The sequence below is a fragment of the Chelmon rostratus genome, chromosome 3 (genome assembly GCF_017976325.1).
Source record: "Chelmon rostratus isolate fCheRos1 chromosome 3, fCheRos1.pri, whole genome shotgun sequence".
Lineage (NCBI taxonomy): Eukaryota > Metazoa > Chordata > Actinopteri > Chaetodontiformes > Chaetodontidae > Chelmon > Chelmon rostratus.
Window position 1 is genome coordinate 20384226 of NC_055660.1, and position 19420 is coordinate 20403645.

General features: G+C 40.6%; 1 protein-coding gene across 5 annotated transcripts in view; it reads right to left on the bottom strand.

Annotated features, from left to right (window-relative positions):
- Positions 1 to 561: 561 nt before the first annotated feature.
- Positions 562 to 19420, bottom strand: part of rab11fip4b (RAB11 family interacting protein 4 (class II) b) — a 63909-nt gene continuing 45050 nt past the window's right edge. For 3 of the 5 annotated variants that reach the window (XM_041932998.1, XM_041933003.1, XM_041933002.1), the window contains 12 exons: positions 17069 to 17319; positions 16449 to 16634; positions 14505 to 14639; positions 11886 to 11921; positions 9235 to 9334; positions 8699 to 8802; positions 8410 to 8550; positions 8093 to 8174; positions 6598 to 6735; positions 6257 to 6415; positions 3686 to 3829; positions 562 to 3040 (listed from right to left, as the gene is read on the bottom strand). In XM_041932998.1, coding sequence (XP_041788932.1) covers positions 2924 to 3040; positions 3686 to 3829; positions 6257 to 6415; positions 6598 to 6735; positions 8093 to 8174; positions 8410 to 8550; positions 8699 to 8802; positions 9235 to 9334; positions 11886 to 11921; positions 14505 to 14639; positions 16449 to 16634; positions 17069 to 17319 — 1593 coding nt within the window. In that variant the 3' untranslated portion in view covers positions 562 to 2923. Of the gene's footprint in view, positions 3041 to 3685; positions 3830 to 6256; positions 6416 to 6597; positions 6736 to 8092; positions 8175 to 8409; positions 8551 to 8698; positions 8803 to 9234; positions 9335 to 11885; positions 11922 to 14504; positions 14640 to 16448; positions 16635 to 17068; positions 17365 to 19420 lie in introns of all 5 variants that reach the window. The other 2 variants (XM_041932999.1, XM_041933001.1) reach the window with 1 other exon arrangement.

The window sequence follows — 19420 nt, forward strand, 5'->3', positions numbered from 1 at the left end:
CTTCTGGTCAAATGTTATAAATACTGAGAAAGAGCTATGCCTCACTTAGCATGTCTTTCAGCCCCTGTCATGCAAGCCTATTGCTTTTTCAAATGTTTACATTATCTCAAATGCCACCAGCTTTTAAGTAATATTTCCGTCTCCCAGTTGTCAGATTCAACACCTACTCGTCATGCCATCCTGCTATCTGTCAAAGTCCCTGTAAGTGGCAAACATAGAGTAAACAGTACTCAGCATTTTTCCATGTACAAAGCCAATGAAATGAACATATAACATTAAATGTGTTATGATTACTGAAAGACAGATGAAAGACACACCTAAATCCTGATTGTAAATTCAGTAATGTAACTGGATAAGAATACGTTATTTTAATTTAAATTTTTTAAGTCAAACGTGTTTTATTTACAGCACAGTATGTACAAAACAATGGTAGCTAAGACATTAGCAGCGTACACTGTAGGCATAGAATAAGGGTTTTAGAAGAACAGAAATGGAAATGAGGAGAAGTAAATGGAATTTAAAATGATGATGAAAATGAAATTTCATGAGACGGTATCACTGCCAAAGCCATTTTATTGCTATTTATAGTGACTACATCACATCAGATAGCCCTATTAAGTTAAAATTTAAGAGCTACAAGAAATGAGTTTGTGACAAATTTTACAGCTTAATGTACCACTTAATTTTTTAAGATCTAGAACTTTCTAGAGCAGCTATAGAGTGAAACGATTTGTGAAGCAAAACAAGACACAAATCAGCAGGTATCGGTAAATAAGTTAATATTGCTCATAATGCTCACCATTTAGTTAAAGTTAGGAAGACAGTTTGCAACCATATAAAAAGCCGGTTTAAAGCAAATTGAATAGCAATGGATTCACTGTGACTAACAAAAACATTGAGAAATGCAACAAAACATCCCCCACTGCATTAAAAAAGCACTACCTTAACAAAATATTCTCAAAATGCTAACCTGGCTTGCGTACCATACAAAGCCTTGTGCTATATCGCTTTTCTAACAGGACACTTAAGCAACCACGAGTTCTTTCTTGGTAAAACTGTATAAAATAGTTATCATAGTATCAATCTGAAAAAGAGTGGTGAGTGGCACATGAATACAAATTATCACGATATAATTACAACATTTACAATTCAAGAAAATATGTCAGACATAGACATAAAATGTAGCTTCAAAAAGCTATGTAAATCTATAGCAACATCATCTTGAAAAATGTCCTCAAAAGGCACAGACAGAAGAAAATGTGAACCATGCAAAAGGAAACAACTTTTTTTTGTGCAAGGAAGCAAAACTCAAGTTTAGAATAATTACATAATACAGCAGATTGTAATTGTTTCCCCTCTCAAAAAAATGCCCTCTTCATTACAGTACTGAATACTGTACATGTGTGTTACAACGATTCTTAACCAATTACAGCGATTTTATGTCAAAAAGCCATCTGGCCACACAGAAAGGGAAATATCCAGTTGTACATTCAGAATATTTACAGTATTAGAGAGCTTCAGAGAGCTATCTGGGTTTAAAAACAATCTGCAACCTGTAGGCTTCAATGAGATTGCTAATCCAGTCTTTTGTACCAAAAAGTGAGTCTCCTGTGCATGCTCACGGACAATATCTGAGATGATTTCGCTGAGCATAGAGAGATTATTCAGTGAACCATATTACAATGGCTACCAGTCACGTCAACCACACATCCTGTACATTCATAACATTTCTGTGCAACATCATTGGGTCTATTGCTAGCAACAATGTACCATTTTTTCAAGCTCATGTACTGCTAGCAAACAGCAGCCGTGGAAGTTACAGTTTAAAGACACTCCTTGGTTGCACCTTCTGCTCAATAAAGTGACACTCGACTACTCACCTGAACCATCTAAGGGCCACTTCTAAGTGAAAAAGATTCACTATTGGACTGATTGACACTGCAAGCGCTGTTGCAAGGTTACTGGAAGACATGTTCTCAAGAATAAACACAATTCTTCTCTTTCGATTAGCCATCAACGACTTCACTGAAACCCTCCTTTGCTAGCATACCTGGTCTATCATCTGACTTCCCACCTCTTCAAGGGAAGGGATGCTTTACTCTTTCTTTCTGACTGAAAATCTTCGGCTTCCCTCGCAGTTATAAGGGTTCACATTGTTTTCTTTCTCTGACCGCTTGCCACTTTTCTCTAACTTCTCTTAAAACGTGCCTGTCCAAATACATCATCAACATGCATTCTTCAGAGAACACCTACATGACAGAGGAGAAAGGATGGGCAGTATAGGGATCAGGCGACACTCGACTGGTCTGCCTTCATGCCTCTGAGAGTCTGGTTTACAGTCTGGTTGCCAACTTGTTTGTCCGATCATCCGATCGCAGCAAACATTCTGTCTGTGGATAAAACATCTAATACTACACCAGGATACAGAAGACCCACATTGGGTTTGTTATATTATTCCAGTCTCTATGCTGAGGTACATATGTCCAGTGTACTACATCGAGCGACATTGTTGATCCTCAATACACGTTGAGTGCAGGATATTCCTGCAAAAAAGATCACCAGTTCAAAGTTGTGACAGTAGCTACAGTTCACAGCATCGACAGCGAATAAAAACAGTGCAGGGTAGATCAAGTTAATGAGTCATGGTAGTATGATCTACAGTCAGAAAGCAATCACTGGTTGAGAAAACTCCCTTTAGTTCTGCGCAGAATCCCATTTTACCTTCTCTGCAAGATAAGTTCTTTTCCCTGACACAAACAGCAGGGGGCGATGCATGTCTATTTATATGGTCCAGTTTCTAAGACTGGCTCTGGTTCTCTCTGCTTTCCTTTACAGATTCCTGACCCAGGTTCTGCTCTAAACAACTGGAATGATCCTCATTCTCCTGAGACCGGGAGCGATTCTCATTCCAGTTGAGTTGCTGCTAGTTCTTGATCTCCAGGATGGAGGGGTTGTGGTCCAGGATGGACAGGATGATTTTGTCCATGTACTGTCGCAGACGTAAGTTGATCTCTTCCTGCTCCTTCAGGGCTTCCATTAACTGAGGAGAGAGAAGTCCGTCAAACGCATTTTCACTATAATCTCATCAGTTGTAAAGTATTATAACACAAGTTTCTTAGTTGTACTTTGGAAATTTTGTCACAGCTGGAGCTAATATATTTTGTTAAAGCTAAAGCTAGGATATCCTGTTGGCTACATGCAACTTTTACACGGCTACAACTGCTATGATCAGGTGCATGAATTGTTGTAATTAACAATTATTATCACTATGATTGAACAGTCAATTATTGGATGTATACAATGTCACAAACTAAGAAATGATGCCCATCACAATTTCCTAAAGCCCCAAGTAATGTCATTATTTTGCTTATTTTATCCAACTAACAGTCCAAAACACCAAAAAATTCAGTTTTCTAAGCCATAAGACAAAGAAATCAGCAAATCATCAGTAAATCCCCACATTACAGAAGGTGGAGCCAGAGAATTTGGGGCATTTTTGCTTAAAAACTAATTGTTTCAGCTCTAATGCTGCTACACGGTAGATACAATGTTCATGGTTATTCGTTTTAGGCCTGGCAATCTGTGAGCCATATTAGATTCAAATCTACAATAATGCAACATCTAGAACACTGCTCTGCTGTGATATGTCCTAGAATTACAGTTATGCTGCTCCATGCGGTTTTACCTGGTCTCTGGAGGCATTATCTATCTCAGCAGCTAGAGACTGGGCCTTGGTCTGTGTTGCAAACAGGGTCTTGGCTTCATACAGACTGAGGCTGAGGATCTGACCGTTCAGCTCATCGTTCTGCTCCCTCAGCTTCTGGTTCTCCTAAAACACAGATTCAGGTAGAGGTAGAGGAGAGAGGTAGGATGAGAATGTAGTAAATATATAGACCACACAGTTATCAGGAGTGATGATGCTGTTTAAAAAATGGCCGCTACTCAAGCCTCACTCAAAACATAGACAAAAACACTGCACTTGGTGCCTCATCCAGCAGCAAACACAGCATCTATTTTGGCAACACCTACAGGACACAGCGTGGGTTATGTGTGTTACAGAACAAACTGCTCCCCTGCTTTGTCTGGTGTGTTATGAAAGCTCCATGATTAAGTTGCCTTTCAGTGCTGACCAGGGGTCAGTTTGCTTTTCCCTTGTTCTATCCTGAACCATTAGTGAGGGAATTGCAGCACTGACCCTAATTCAGCTCAGGCAAGTTCACTCTACTCCATTGTGATTAGTGGTTAATCGGGCGGTCAAAGGTCACAGAAGCAATTTTACCATCAGACCAGGACGGAGCCGAGCCCCAGATAACACCAGGTGCTGGAATTCAGGGGGGAGAAAGTCCTGGGACACAAATCGCTGGACACACACACACATATACAGACATTTACAGAGGTGCACAGGCAAGCATAAGATAGTGAGCTTATCCCAATGGGTGTCACAGGCAGTGTCTCTCAAATTAGAGCTACTGCCTACACAGAGCTACTTAATTTGTCCAACCACGGGCCAACTTGAATTGTTCAGTATCTAAAACTGTCGGAAGTAGCCCAGTATAGGAAGTTGATATACTGAGAGAGAAAGACATAGACAAGAAGTATCTGCAGATTTAAGAAGGTGTTAAACAATTATTAATATTGCCATTCTTGCTGCCTGCAACGAGTGTGACAACTTTGGTCCAAGGCTGGACCTTATCATCTCAGTCCCTGATAGGACGCACATACACTGTGTGTGCACACACTGTGCAAATCAGCAATTCTAAGTGACTAGCTTTGCAGAGGCTTGCCCAGTTAATTAATGGCTTGGTGGTTTTAGTAACTTATGTTCTTTGTATTGTCTTTTCTGTTGGGTTAAGAAAAACTAATGTCTAATGCAAATCATCACTTGTCATTAAAATGAGTGCGACACACTGAGTGGTCTGTACACTTTACAGGACCGGAAACAGTAACATGGCATTTGAATCTCTCACTGTGGAAGGCAGAGGGAGGTGTCACTGTATCTATGCTTACTGAAACTACTAAAACAAATGTACTCTGCAGCTATTCCCATAAACTGTGATGGAGCACAGTTCAGCTCCGCTGGGCTCCTCGCTCCATTACCAAGCTATCAGTACAACACGTCGAGTACAGTGGGCTGTTTTTAAAGGGGATTTTAAAGGAACAAGAGGTGTCAATGTGATTGACTGTGATCAGCCCCTAACCTGACTCAACCCCCCCTTTTTCGGTATGTGTCCCAGGTCCACCTAGAATCTGCAGCCACAAATATAACAAACATGTGGCCTGATTTATGAAATAAGTGCACTTCCTTTGGCAGTACATAAACCAATTAATTATATCAAATGGAAACTGTTCTACTTCCTGTGAAGCAAGGTTAAGTGCACTGACTTCTGCAGGGACAACTATAAATTGAATATAAATCTGTGAAGTGTTTCATCTTAATCCATCTGAATCATCGTGCAGGTACGTCCTCCCAGGACCTTCACAATGGCTCAGAATATAAAAAGTGTGCGTGTGTATTGTGTTGCTATTCTGCGACTATACCCTTTTACAAAAACAAAAAAACACCCCAAACACATCAGTGACAAGGCTCCATTTTGGTGACTGCGTGTGAGTTAAGTGTTCCTAGAAAAAAGGGCAGGGTTTATCTGAATTCGCATTTATTATGATGATTACAAAGATGCCAATTCCTGAAGGTGCTGACAGAGAGTCAGAGACTTGGAGTAACGAGCTTGATGCTCAGTCAAACATGTCAAACGGTGAAAACAACACTTAAAAATGTTTCAATTTACGACACGCTTTAGAAATCAAGCATAGGAAAACAAGTTATTTGTGAATGTTTGAAATGCTGCTGATTTTAAAAAAAATCAACCATCATGATAGCCAGTATTCAATCTGTGAGGGTATAATTATGTAGCTTGCTCTGAGACTTTGAGACTCTGTGCACTCTTCAGAACATCCAAACCAAAGCATCATCTTCTTATAACAGCGCAGCCTTTCCGGTTCACTGTGATTACCCTCTGATGAAGTCTTATGCTTTTCAATGCCTTTCATTCCTTATGCATGGCGGCCTCCCTGTAGACTCGTAGTTGTGCAGACACCAACAGACTTTAGACCACAGGCGCCATGTTGCTTACCACTCTCTAAAATCAATGTGAAGGTGTTTTATGTGTATCTCTGCATCTTAATACACACTCAGTTGCTACCGTATTTACTGAACCATGCACAACAAAGACATTTGAACAGAACCTCTCATCAGTACCTGCTTGAGCCTCTTGACCTCATGCTCCAGCTCCACCTCCCTGCTCCTGCAGCTGAAGTCAGCCAGCCCAGAGGAAGAGCTTCGGCTTCGGCTCGGCCTTTCCGTCTCCAGCTTGAAGAGCTGCAAATGCTCCAGCTCTCGACGCAGGTCTTCTATCAGCTACACTCAGAGAAAGGACAGATGAGCAACGTTATATAAGGCGGCTGCAGTATTTTGTGGGTGTATGAGCCAGCATGATTTCAGTGAGAGAGATAAGAGTGAAGGAGAGGAAAGAGAGTGAGCAGTAGAGCAAACAACCCACTCTGTGCATGTGTCTGATTGCATAAAATAGTCCCTCCCACCTCCTGCATTTCTTCCTTCTCTTTCTGGAACTGGTGTCTGTTCTGTCTCAGTTTGTCCATCATTTTCCTGTAGAGGTCCATCTCATCCTTCAGGCGCAAACTGGTGTCCTCCAGCTTGTCTGTCATCCTTTGTTTCTCCTGAGGAAGGACACATACAATCAGTTTGAAGTTAGCTTTGTGATATTTATGTGTTTCAGTTATGTCAAATCAGAAAAGCACACATGCACTCACACATATTTATTCCATGGTTATTTGGTTTGGTGTCATTAACATAAGACAGGGACTTGGAACCTCTGGAGGAACCCAGTGTGTCTCTATCGCAGGGACCAGGGTCTAAATTAAGTTCAGGGGACATGATTTCACCCTGCTTGGGGGTAGTATATTCCAAAGGTACAGGAAGTTTGGGGGTGGAGTTTCCAGCGCTGGACATTTCTGATTGGTCGACTACTCGCAGAATTTCATTTAAAAAGATCTGCAGCTGCACAGCAGTTTGTTTTTTTGTTCATTAATTGTTCAATCAGTGTGGCTTAGTTGTATAGTCACATGCAAAAATGACGTGTGAAAACATATGTCAGCAGACTAACTTGCCTCATCTTCGTGGGTCTTAAGACTGCAGTGGAAATGCAGACAAACAGGACGAAGGAACCTTTTAGTTTTTTAAAAAGATGCTCCTTGGACTAAAGGTTGTGGATACTTTGGGTTGAAACGCAGCTATAGGTACAAGAGTGGTTCAAAACCAGAAGGCTGCTTCTAACACCTCCTCTTGTAAATAAAATTACAGTTCCTCATTAATCTTTATGTGTGTGTGTGCACACGCACATGTTGAACTTTACTTCATTTACGTCCTTAATCATTTTTAAAAGGGCATTTGGACTAGGTTGACAAGTGTGGATATGGAAATTACAAAGACCTTGCATGTTAGAAAGGAAGAGCTTCAGCTCAGTACCTGATTTAGCACTGCACTCTTATGAAACTCTGACTCATAGATTAAAAAAAGCATCCAAATCGATGCAGCGGAACCAGAGATGTTGTCTTTTTTTATTCCAAAGATTGTTGTTTCTTGTCAAAACCTGGCACCTACGTTACCCACAATGCATAGCCCCTCTATCACTGACAGTTCAGTCTGAGATTTGGATGTGTTATGCTAGTAGCGGCTAATGTAGCCTTGAGCCGCTAGACTCAAACAGAGATGAGGCCACAAAGGTCTGTTAAACTCACTTCTTTCTAGCTTCACAACCCAGATTTCTTTCATCTTCAAACTTGTAGTCACCTCGTCTGACTCAAGTGACATCACTTAAGGCAATTAACCAGATTTCACACAGACCCTCTGGAGCCACAAAAGGCTTTATACACCTTTTACACACAATCTGGCTTTGATGTATAAAATCTGAGGAGTTACCCATTAAATGTACACATAAGGCCATAATAAAGAAAATACAAATGAGATAAAGGACAGCAAATATACAACGAAAGACAAAAAGTAAATATGGCTTACCTCATCCAGTTTCTCTGTCTGTGATTTGAGGCGGCACATGTTAACAGAAAAGTCATTGTTCTCCTCCTCCAGCAGCTTAACTCTAAAAACACAAAATCCTGTTCATCAGTTTATTTTTACATAGAAGCTGAGTTTGGCTCATATTCCAAACTATATGGTGCAGCTCCAGCGGCAACTGACTAACCCCTGGAAGAATTTCTGAGCTCTGTGTCGTACTCAGATTTACATTCTGCACTTTCTCTTAACAGGCAGGCACCTCAATGTCCACATCCAGGGGATTTTTGAGATTTATGCTTGACTATTTGTGTTTTTCTCACCGACTGGTCAGCAGCTCTATCTGTGTGTTCTTGTCTCGCTCCATCTTGCTGTAGGCCTCTCGGTGTCGTCTTAGCCCCTCTTGCAGATTTTGCTCTGCTCGCGTCTCCTGGTCTTTCAGCTGCTCCTCCAGCTCATGAACCCTGAGATGATGAACACATCACACACAATTCAAGACCTTTCAACAATGAGAAGTTACAAAGAATGATCTGCATAACATGGTGCTTGACTGGTCATTTATTTCTTCTAAAATAGACTGTGTTTTTCTGAAAGCCAGTTCTCTGACTCTACCTGTGTACTAGTTGTGTGTTCTCCTGCTTCAGCTTTGACTTGAGATCACCGTTCATCAGAATCTCATTCTCCAGTTCTGCCACCTTCTTCTCCAGAAAAGTCACCTGACACAGACAGAGACAGTTTCCTAAAACTCGAATTTACACCATAAACATATTTACATTGAGGGATATCCCTCAAAATAACAAGAAATATCACAATAGGTAAAACTAAAAGCAATTCTCTAGTTTTCAAAGGATTTAAAATGGTAAGCCTATTCCTTGAATTTGCAAATGATAAGAGGAACTGACAGGGCTCATCCTATGGATTATCATTCTCAACTTAAGCTGTGCATCCACCATGAACAACTCTTAACCTCTGTGATTTAGAGCATTAAATATGCTGAAGGTGAGAGATATTTAATGGTTTATGAGTTTGAAGTAGTCGCACAGAAACAGGAAGGGCTAGTATTACTTCCCATAAGCATTTGTTCAGTGCTTGAAAGTTAAATAGTAGTAGTTAAATTATCGCATATGGACACACGAACACATTCATACCTTCTCATTGATGTCGATGTCACAGGAGTCGATGCTGTCTCGGAAAAGGTCCTCTGTGCTGCCGTTACTGCTGCTCAAGTTGCTGTTGTGAAGCAGCTGCCTGCTCAAACACACACAGAGACACACAAACTTAAAGAATCTGCCAGGAATAGATCCAGGTGAAGACCAGCTGGTCACACACACAGTATGTGTGTGTGTGACCACACACTCTCACACACACAGTATGTGTGTGTGAGAGAGAGTAAAAGGAAGTGTGCTCTATCCTTCCGTGATGCAGATGATACAGGACTGTAAGGACAGTACCGAGCAGAGAAGCTGGCGCAAACAGAATTAAAATAAGTACACACAAGGCAGGCCTGCATGCACGCACGCACACTATTAGTGTGACCGTGTCACTCAACAAAGTGTGACATTCAGGCTGTGATGTGACTACAACTACACCCCTATTTCACTGATGGAACTTGAGAACAGCAAGCTCATCCATTACTTTAAATAGCAATATGGAGAGGAGAGGAGAGCTGAGGAGAGGAGAGGAGAGCTGAGGAGAGGAGAGGAGAGGAGAGCTGAGGAGAGCTGAGGAGAAAAGAGGAAATGAGAAGTTTTTTTGAGACGTTCAGAACAGGGTTTATAAGCCATTAAATCTGTCAGCACTAGTCTGGGTGTCTTCAGCATTTGGTAAATGTCTGTCAATATACAACTTGTATGCTGTTAAACTGCCCTGTTGCTTGACCTACCTTAAATATGAGCAACAGGACAACAGCAGCACTGTCTTTGCTTATGTTGTTTTTGTGAGGCTGTTCTGTAATTTGCTTGTCATGTCTGTCCTTACTTGTGTTTGTTTGCTGTATTGTTTGTTTTTGTTTTGTTGAGCCATAATTTGCTCTGCTGTTATTGCTGCACAAGTCTGTGTTCTACTTATATCTGTCTGTGTTCTGCTTATATCTGTCTGTGTTCTGCTTACAACTGTCTGTGTTCTGCTTACAACTGTCTGTGTTCTGCTTATATATGTCTGTGTTCTGCTTATATATGTCTGTGTTCTGCTTATATCTGTCTGTGTTCTGCTTACATCTGTCTGTGTTCTGCTTACATCTGTCTGTGTTCTGCTTATATATGTCTGTGTTCTGCTTACATCTGTCTGTGTTCTGCTTATATATGTCTGTGTTCTGCTTACATCTGTCTGTGTTCTGCTTACAACTGTCTGTGTTCTGCTTATATATGTCTGTGTTCTGCTTACATCTGTCTGTGTTCTGCTTACATCTGTCTGTGTTCTGCTTACATCTGTCTGTGTTCTGCTTATATATGTCTGTGTTCTGCTTATATATGTCTGTGTTCTGCTTACATCTGTCTGTGTTCTACTTACATCTGTCTGTGTTCTGCTTATATCTGTCTGTGTTCTGCTTACAACTGTCTGTGTTCTGCTTACAACTGTCTGTGTTCTGCTTATATCTATCTGTGTTCTGCTTATATATGTCTGTGTTCTGCTTATATCTGTCTGTGTTCTGCTTACATCTGTCTGTGTTCTGCTTACATCTGTCTGTGTTCTGCTTATATATGTCTGTGTTCTGCTTACATCTGTCTGTGTTCTGCTTATATATGTCTGTGTTCTGCTTACATCTGTCTGTGTTCTGCTTACAACTGTCTGTGTTCTGCTTATATATGTCTGTGTTCTGCTTACATCTGTCTGTGTTCTGCTTACATCTGTCTGTGTTCTGCTTACATCTGTCTGTGTTCTGCTTATATATGTCTGTGTTCTGCTTATATATGTCTGTGTTCTGCTTACATCTGTCTGTGTTCTGCTTACATCTGTCTGTGTTCTGCTTATATCTGTCTGTGTTCTGCTTACTGTAACCAACATGCCTTAGATCATAATTATATATATATAGATCATGATTATTGTAATAAACTTGTTTCTTGAATTAAGGTTGCCAATGTCACACCTGCCAGGGACTGCAGATGAAAACTTGCCTCTTGGCTAATTCTGGCCTTTACAGTAATGTTTAAAGAGTAGAGGAGAGGAGAAAAGCAGAGAGATGAGGAGAGAAACAAGAAAAGGGGAGAGGAGATACATGGAAAAAGAGGAAACAAAAAGGAGAGAGAACAGAAGAACGGATAAAGAAAGCAATAAAGTGGAAGAAGTAATCAAACCAGACAGAGAGGACAGTAGAAGGAACAGGGGGAGAGAGCCAAACCTTATATTGAATACATAGATCAAGTCCGACAGGCCACTTTCACTCTGTCACTGTAACTCAGTTACTGTGGGTGGAAATAGGACAAAAGCCTGGAAAACATTTCACCCAGTACAGACCAGCAGGCCATGAAGAGGGCTACATGGCTGCCACTGAAGAAGAGCGTGTCCGAACTCCTTCTTCTCAACTCAAAAGCAAAAGATTTTACATTCTGCTTGGTTTCAGATGAGATTAGTTCCATCCAGATGTTAGTTAGTAATTAACTGGCTGTTAGAGTACAATGGTCGGGAAGCTGACTGATAAGGAAGCAGTAACTAATCTTGCTGTGTGTGTTTGTGTGTGTGCGTGTGTTTCCTTATGTCAACAAATAGAGCAAACACGTGCAACACAGGTTTTATGATTCATAAACACACACAAATGTACAAATGAGTGACAGATACACACACACACAGGTGAGTGGCCTACCTTCCAAAAGCAGTGCTGGAGATTTTCCTGTTGGGGCTACAAAGTGAAAGAACAAAATGACAGACATTTTTATTACAGAGAATTGCCATGGATCCACAGCTCAACAATGCACTGGAACTAACTGCTGATGGCAATAAAGATTTTGGCTATTCAGTGTGGCAGACATATAGGAAATAGAGAGACACACTGAAGGACACGTCAATGATAATACAGTTTCACTCCTGGTTCAGTGAGCGGGGGTTTCTGTCAGCTCAGCAACTGTCTCAGGGGGACAAAAGCCCAAAGACTCTTTCAGTCTGATGTGTCTGTCTGTGCTGGGTTTCACATCGGATTAACAAAAATGAGCAAACACACTGCTGGGTCAAACAATGACAGCTAAATTAATGCAGTACAGTGAAATATACAGTATGAAGCAGACGCAGCACTATATGGTAAAACAGGCAAGTCTTACATAAACAATCAATTACCACTGTTGCATCCATTTGAAACACCTTTCAGCGTGTTTGATCTGTTGCGTCAACCTAAATTTGTTAGATGCTAATGATTATGGGGTTCGTGGTCGAGCATGTCATATACTGTTCTCATTATTAAAAAGTACGAGAGTAGACTACACTTTCTAAAATTCACTCACCCTGCCTCAACAGCCATATAAACTGTGAAGCTCAAAAGAGACGTACAACCCTGATTCCAAAAAAGTTGGGACGCTGTCGAAAACTTGATGGATGCAATTTGAAAACAGTACAAAGACAATATATTTAATGTTCGACCTCATCAGCTTCACTGATTTTTGTAAATGTCTGCTTATTCTGAATTTGATGCAGCAACACTTGTTAGAAAGTTGGGACAGGAGCAACAAAAGACTGGGAAAGTTGTGGAACGCTCCAAAAACACCTGTTTGGATCATTCCACAGGTAAACAGGTTGATTGGCAACAGGTGATAGTATCATGATTGACATACCATCAGAACCGGTGCTAAAAATAAAAAATACATTCTAGCCATATCTTGTTTCTGCCCACAAGTTCAATGTGCAGATTTTATCTTAAGTTAATGCACAGTGAGATATACTACACTAGCCACACAATATTTTACATGAATGCATGGACAATGTTTTTGTCAATGAGACCAAATATTCAGTGTTTTACGTGGACTTTGGTTTGGACGATTGCATGCACGTCTTCCTCATTCTTGCTCTATTTTCAGACGAACCAAACTCCACTCATTAATTTCATGTGTTTATTAGCCAAGCTTCACTGTGGCCAGTTTAATTAAATTAAGGAGCTTAACATGCACAAGTGATCCTTTGAATACTGCATACTGCTTAGTGGAAAAAGCTCTTCTTCTGTCCTTTCTGAATCCATTTAGTCTTGCTTAAAATCCTTAATTCTTTGGATTAATCTATATGGTGCCTTGTTTCATTTTTTCAGACAGTTTCATATTCCTCCACATGAACTGCTACCCATGCATTAATATTAATCCTCCTTCCTCATCAAAATCTCTTCCCACCACCATCCTATTGGGCCTGTATCCACTTCCTGTGAACTCACTCCATTCAATGTAATTTTCCAATTCTACTCTCCAACTCTTTCTTTCTGCCCATCTCTACTTTACATTATTCACAAGGGGAAAGCATGGGTCTAATTAGGAGAGCCATGCTGGATTATAGGAGCATTTCTCTCTGGGGAGAAATCCTGCTGAGTCAGCAGAGTCCATGTAACAAACTGACTCCACAGTTCATGTGCTATTCAAAAACATTATTCTAAAGCATTTAGTCCTTCAGAATGTGTGTGTGTGTGTGCGTGTGTGTGTGTAGGTGCACAGTAGAGCTATTAATGGTCACCACGGATTACGTTTCCAATAATAGAGTCCCTATTACAATGGTTGGAGGTTGGAGGTTGGAGGTAAGCACAGCAGTAACAGCCGACAGCCTTATATAACAATCAGTTAGTGTTTGTGTGCATGTTTGTTTATGCATGAAACAGGAGGAGGGACACGTTAAATGTCTCCTTAACAACATTACATCATTCATATTAAATTATAATGAATAAGAGGGCACAAGGCAAACAGTGACCTCCAAATCAACTTCACCAGCCCAGTGTGAGTGGACCAGTATGCTTCAGATCCCTCTGTGTGTATCCTGTACAACACAAATAATAGCTGAGAGTGTGGCACAATGGTGTGCCGTGTAAGTTATTGTCTCTTAATGTACCATGGCTGTGTCTAAAAATTACCTGCTAGGATAAGTACGCTAGTTTTTCACAGAAATAGGTCACCCTACCTGTCTTCAATTAAAAGCTTTTGTATAAGGAATTGGGTATTGTGTGGCTGCTGCGGTGTTTTTTCCCCATGCAAAGTTAGATTAAGTTTCATTTTAAGAGAAGTGGCAGGAAAAATTATCGTTCAATACATGCTGGTGATTTGATTTGATTTGACTGGCATACAGTCACATTAAGAGTACGGAGGTCAGCGGGAAAGGTTTGAGGACAGGAAATAAGTTAAAAACTGTGTAAAAATGTCTTAGCTTACTAAGTTACACCTTATTGTAGTTGAACTAACAACTGGCCTTTAGTGGGTGCAGATCTTGTGTAATACTGCGTTGTGTGTGTTTGTGTGTGTCCTACCTGTTAGCCTTGAGATTTTTGAGGCGAGCCTCCAGGTCATTTAGCAGGTTGACCTTTTTGCTGCACTGTGAACAGTAGACATCCATCAGTTCACCCGTGTAATGCTGACGCACCTTACGAGGAGTCTGGCCCGCACTGTAAACACACGCACACACAGTTTTTATCTGCCGATACACTAAGAAGTAATCACATTAAATTGAACTGATTTTGATCACATGTGCATGTGTGAACATGCAACCATTTGGGACACAACTTGAGTGTGTAGAGAAGTGAGACAGATATAAAGCCATGAAGCTTGTGCCAAGAAACATAGAAGATTGATGTGGCTATCCACTAAAGAACAACAATAAAAACTGAAATTGAAACTGAAACACATGTTTCAAGTTCTTACAGTCTGTGAGATGATGCACATTTTCCGGGGCAAATCCGTTGCTACACAGGAACTCAGATGAACTAATAACACTTTGTTTAGAATGAACACTTGAATCCATAAATATACCTTGCAGTCTCCACTTTGTTTATTGCGTTGTAGTTTGTTGGGAAGGTGTTGACACTCGAAACAAGACAGCAAAACACCTGACACACATGACCTCATTATAAAAAAAAAATCTGTAATGTTCAAGGTTTTCCATGAACATAAAAATACACTGCTCGATTTAGTTTTTTGTAATTCCCCAAATTATTTTCTTCTAGCTCAATGTTTATATAAATCAACACAGTTGAAATCTCTAACAAATGTTTGGTTTAAGAGGCTCCGTACCTAAATGAGTGAGAGCACCTTTAACCCACTTTGTACTGTACTAATTCAAACTTCTTTCCCATGCTGAGCCGTCTAAGACTTCTTGCAAATCTGGGCCTCATTTTGAATTTAAATCTCCATGCCAACTCCATTCGGTGAGTTTTGTCTGCTTGGTATGCTTGGAAGGAGCACTGAGCAGTATTGCCAGTCTATCAGCCGGGAGACTTAATCCCATTAAACACGGGCCTTTGATGAATATTAATGTGGCCTGTGGGGCAAAAACTCCTAAACTACACTTCTGCAGTCAAGACTGAAGAATAAAACGAGTCAGGTACTGATTCTGGTGCTTGCAGACTGTAGCCTCAAGTCCATAATATTTAATAGAGTTGAAGCTACATGAACTTGTCAATGTCTTCAACAGGATTTAACAGCAAAGACGCCTATGCACAACTGAAATGTATAATGATCTGCCCTCAGTAATACAGTGGTTCCTAACCACTGGTCTGCTGACAGTGCTGGGCTGCCAAACATTTGCTACTGGGAAGAAATTTTCAAGAAATTGGAATAATAATTACATATAATGAATATCTATTTACATCTAATTAAGGCTCTCTGTGAAGTACTTGCCTTGACCTTGCAGTGTACCTGTACTGAATCACTTCCCGTCACACCCAAAAACAAAGTGACACTGCTTTTGAAGTAGGTCATCAGTACACGAGGTATTCAATTCATCATCACATACTTATGTAGCTACACAATTAGCGTGTGCAATGTTCCTATTACTGATGCAACACGCTAACATGCTAGCGTTAGTGTGAGAGAGTTTGCAGAAACTTGAGACTTTCTTCGGTAGTGGAGGTCCTGGAGACATGTCCAAATGTTTGACTTTTATTGCGGTCATGACTGCGGCACCGTTTCCACAGCACCACTGTACAAAACAGTCAACTGTCAATATATCAGACAAAAACTGAAAAGATCTGTAAAATTACCAGGCTTTACGAAGTTCACTACAGAACATTGTTTAAAATCCTGGAATAACCACGTGATGTTTTTGAAAGGTAACATGAATGGATTATTTTGATGAATTTTATACATTATAAATTATGATGGATTCAGCTGGGTATCATTTAAAACCTTTTCAGTTGTACTTTTATTCCAGTACTTAGCATTCAGACATGAAGACCGATGTTTCTGGTCACTCTTACCTGGAGGGAACAGATGAGCCAAGGTCGGAGTATCCGTTGGTACGAGTCTCGTCGTCCGGGCAGGGGCTGCTGGGAGTGTAGTCTGGTTCCTCCCCTTCTCCGTAGTCCTCAAACTGCTCCTCGTTGAGAGAAGCAGAGGAACGCGTTGATAGGTCCGATGTCACTGAGATGCTGGTGTGACCACACCTGAGAGAGGGCAGAAGACTGTAGTGTTATGCTGATTTACACTCTGCTTTCATCATCTTCAGTTCAACAAAGGCACTCCATAAGTCATTTGTTTCAGATTTGTTTCAAAATTGTGATCTGAAATCATTGATGACTAGATGATTAGAAAACCAGCCCATGTATATCATACCTTTATTTGAGTTTAGAGGACACACTTTGCCCAAAATATTACTTGCAGACTAATATACAGAAAAAGCAGTGGAGAGAGGAACTGAGGACACCTAACAGTTGCTATAGGACTTTGGCTTTTATGAACAATGAGGACCATCAAGCTAAACAGAAACAGACATTTTGTCCCCATGAATGAAGGTCTCCTCTCCTGCATGCTGGAACAAGGAGCGTGATGAAAAGACATCGAGACAGACAGAAGGGAAAAAAGACGAAACAAGGCTTACTTCTCTCCAGGGAAAAAGAGATCCCCCAGTACGTCTTCCTTGTCCCCCGGTCTGATCAGGCCGTCAGACGTGTCTGACCCTTGGGTGCTTTCCACGGCACTGTCTCTGTCTGATTCCCTCTCCCTGCCCTCGTCTGCCACCTCCTCCTCTGGCTCCTCCACCTCTCCCGGGAACAGCTGGCACTCAGGGACGGGGTCAGGATAGGCCCGCGTGCACATGATGACCGGACAAACCGGCTCCTCCTCTCCACCCTGGAGAACGACGGGGAGAAAGGCAACAGATTTACAGGCACTGACCTGTAAAAACAGACACATTTCAGAGCTTGAGTGCAGCTGTTACTATCATCGCGGCGATGTTGCCAAAATCTCAGTGAAAACCGCAGACCTACAAATTGTTCTTTTTAGTGACAGCATTACTTCTGTTACAATTACCTTCTATTGCAAGCAAACATCCATAAATCCACTTTATTTTAAAAAAAAATGCTCCATATAACTTCATTTCTTGCCTCATAACTACCATGTTAAGATGTTTTCTTTTAATCTTTACCAAAACAGTGATTGTAGCATGACTTGTGCTGCAAATTCACCAAAATGTAAAGAAATATAGAGTGAAAACATGCAGTTCACATAATGACAAACTATTTTGAGGATATAGGAAAACTAAATAGCTCACTAAAACTAACTCACCCATTTGTAAGCACACAGCTAAATAATTAAAATAATTTTTAAGTTGCTAATGTTTTTAATCAAGACTGACTTCACCGACATGTCAAATGATGGAATATCTGAGTAACCTAACTTATCCTGAAAATAACTAAATAAATATATATTGTATTCTAAGACATGCACTCATTCTGAAGTAAAGAGATTAAACAGCCAAGGGTTAAAAGGATAAACATTTTACAGTGTTTCAAGTGTGGAGAAACATTTTGATCCATTCAAAATACATCACAACATCTTGCAAATGTATATTTCTGGACAATGGAAGCCTTTGGAATTCATCAAAATGGCTTTGTTGTTTAGTTCTAGCACACAAACCCTGGTTGTTGCAAGTGTTGTGAGTAACAATTGTGGATTATGTTTTAGGGTGGGTTTCCCATTTAGTAAATTCCTTCACTGTGGGAATGGTCTTAGTTAAGGTTAGGGGTCTGGAGGACCAGAGGGGTGAAAGGGTCAAAGGTCACAGGTCCCACTCCATCTACTTTCACTCTTCAATGGCTCAAGTCTGGTGTGACGCAACCGAGAACAAGGACTTATCTCAACATGACTGAACAGCTGAAACACACGGCAGCATGAAGGAGGACAGGTGATGGGAGGAGAGAGAGCAGGGCAAGTGGTGTGTAGGCTAGTGAGTAACAGAAAGGTGGAGAAATAGGCATGCATGGTGGTATGGATAGAGAGGCGAGGAAGCTGACACATGAAAAGAAAGAGAGGGCAGAATGAAAAGGAATTAGCAGTACAGCACGAGGGTGAGATTAGACGAGTATGTGAGAGCTATGAAGAAAGACGTAGGAGAGGCAGGGAGATAACAAGGTAGCTTAAGGACAGTCAGGTCAGCATGAGACAACATGAAAGACTAGTGAAAGATTTCAGCAACTAAGATCCAGACACACTCTCACACACAACCCAGACTCAGCCCCACTGCCATCTTGGCTGAACTCATACACTCATACAAAAGATTGAATAAATATAGAAACTGTATATGTGTTAAGGTTTGGCGGCCAAAAAATATACAAAATGATGTAATATTCCATGTACCTAAATAATCAAATAATCCAAAAAAATGATTTGTATTTGACCTGTACCCTCACAAAAGAAAAAAAGTCTACTTGTCGAGAGCTGGAGGTCTTTAAAGTGGTTTAAAAATGTTTTTTTAAAAACTGGACGTTGTTTATACAATGGCAGGAGGTCCAGTGGAATGCAACACTGGAAAATTGTGCATGTAGATCCATGACAATTAATGACAATAAAGTTGATCTGACATGTCTATAAGTGAAAAAAAAGAGCAATCCGCAAAAATCCAAAAAGCTCTCTTGTTCACTTTGCATGCACTTTTGAGAAGTTCTGCATGTTATGTAGTGGGATAATTTAAATGCTGTTCACATCTGTTTGGAGTGGTTTCTCTGTACATATCTGAATAATGTATTCATATTTGTTTACATCCCAATCCCACATCCCACCAAACACACAAATGTTCATGCCTGTGTTCAACTAAATTAAAAAGTATTCATCTCATAAACTGAGGCTTTGTATCTCTACAAAGAGCCAACATGGGGGTCTGGAGCTGAGTCACAGGCAATGAAAGGAAGGATAAAGGTCTCCTTAGCATTCCTTAGACCAGTCTCCTTATTTC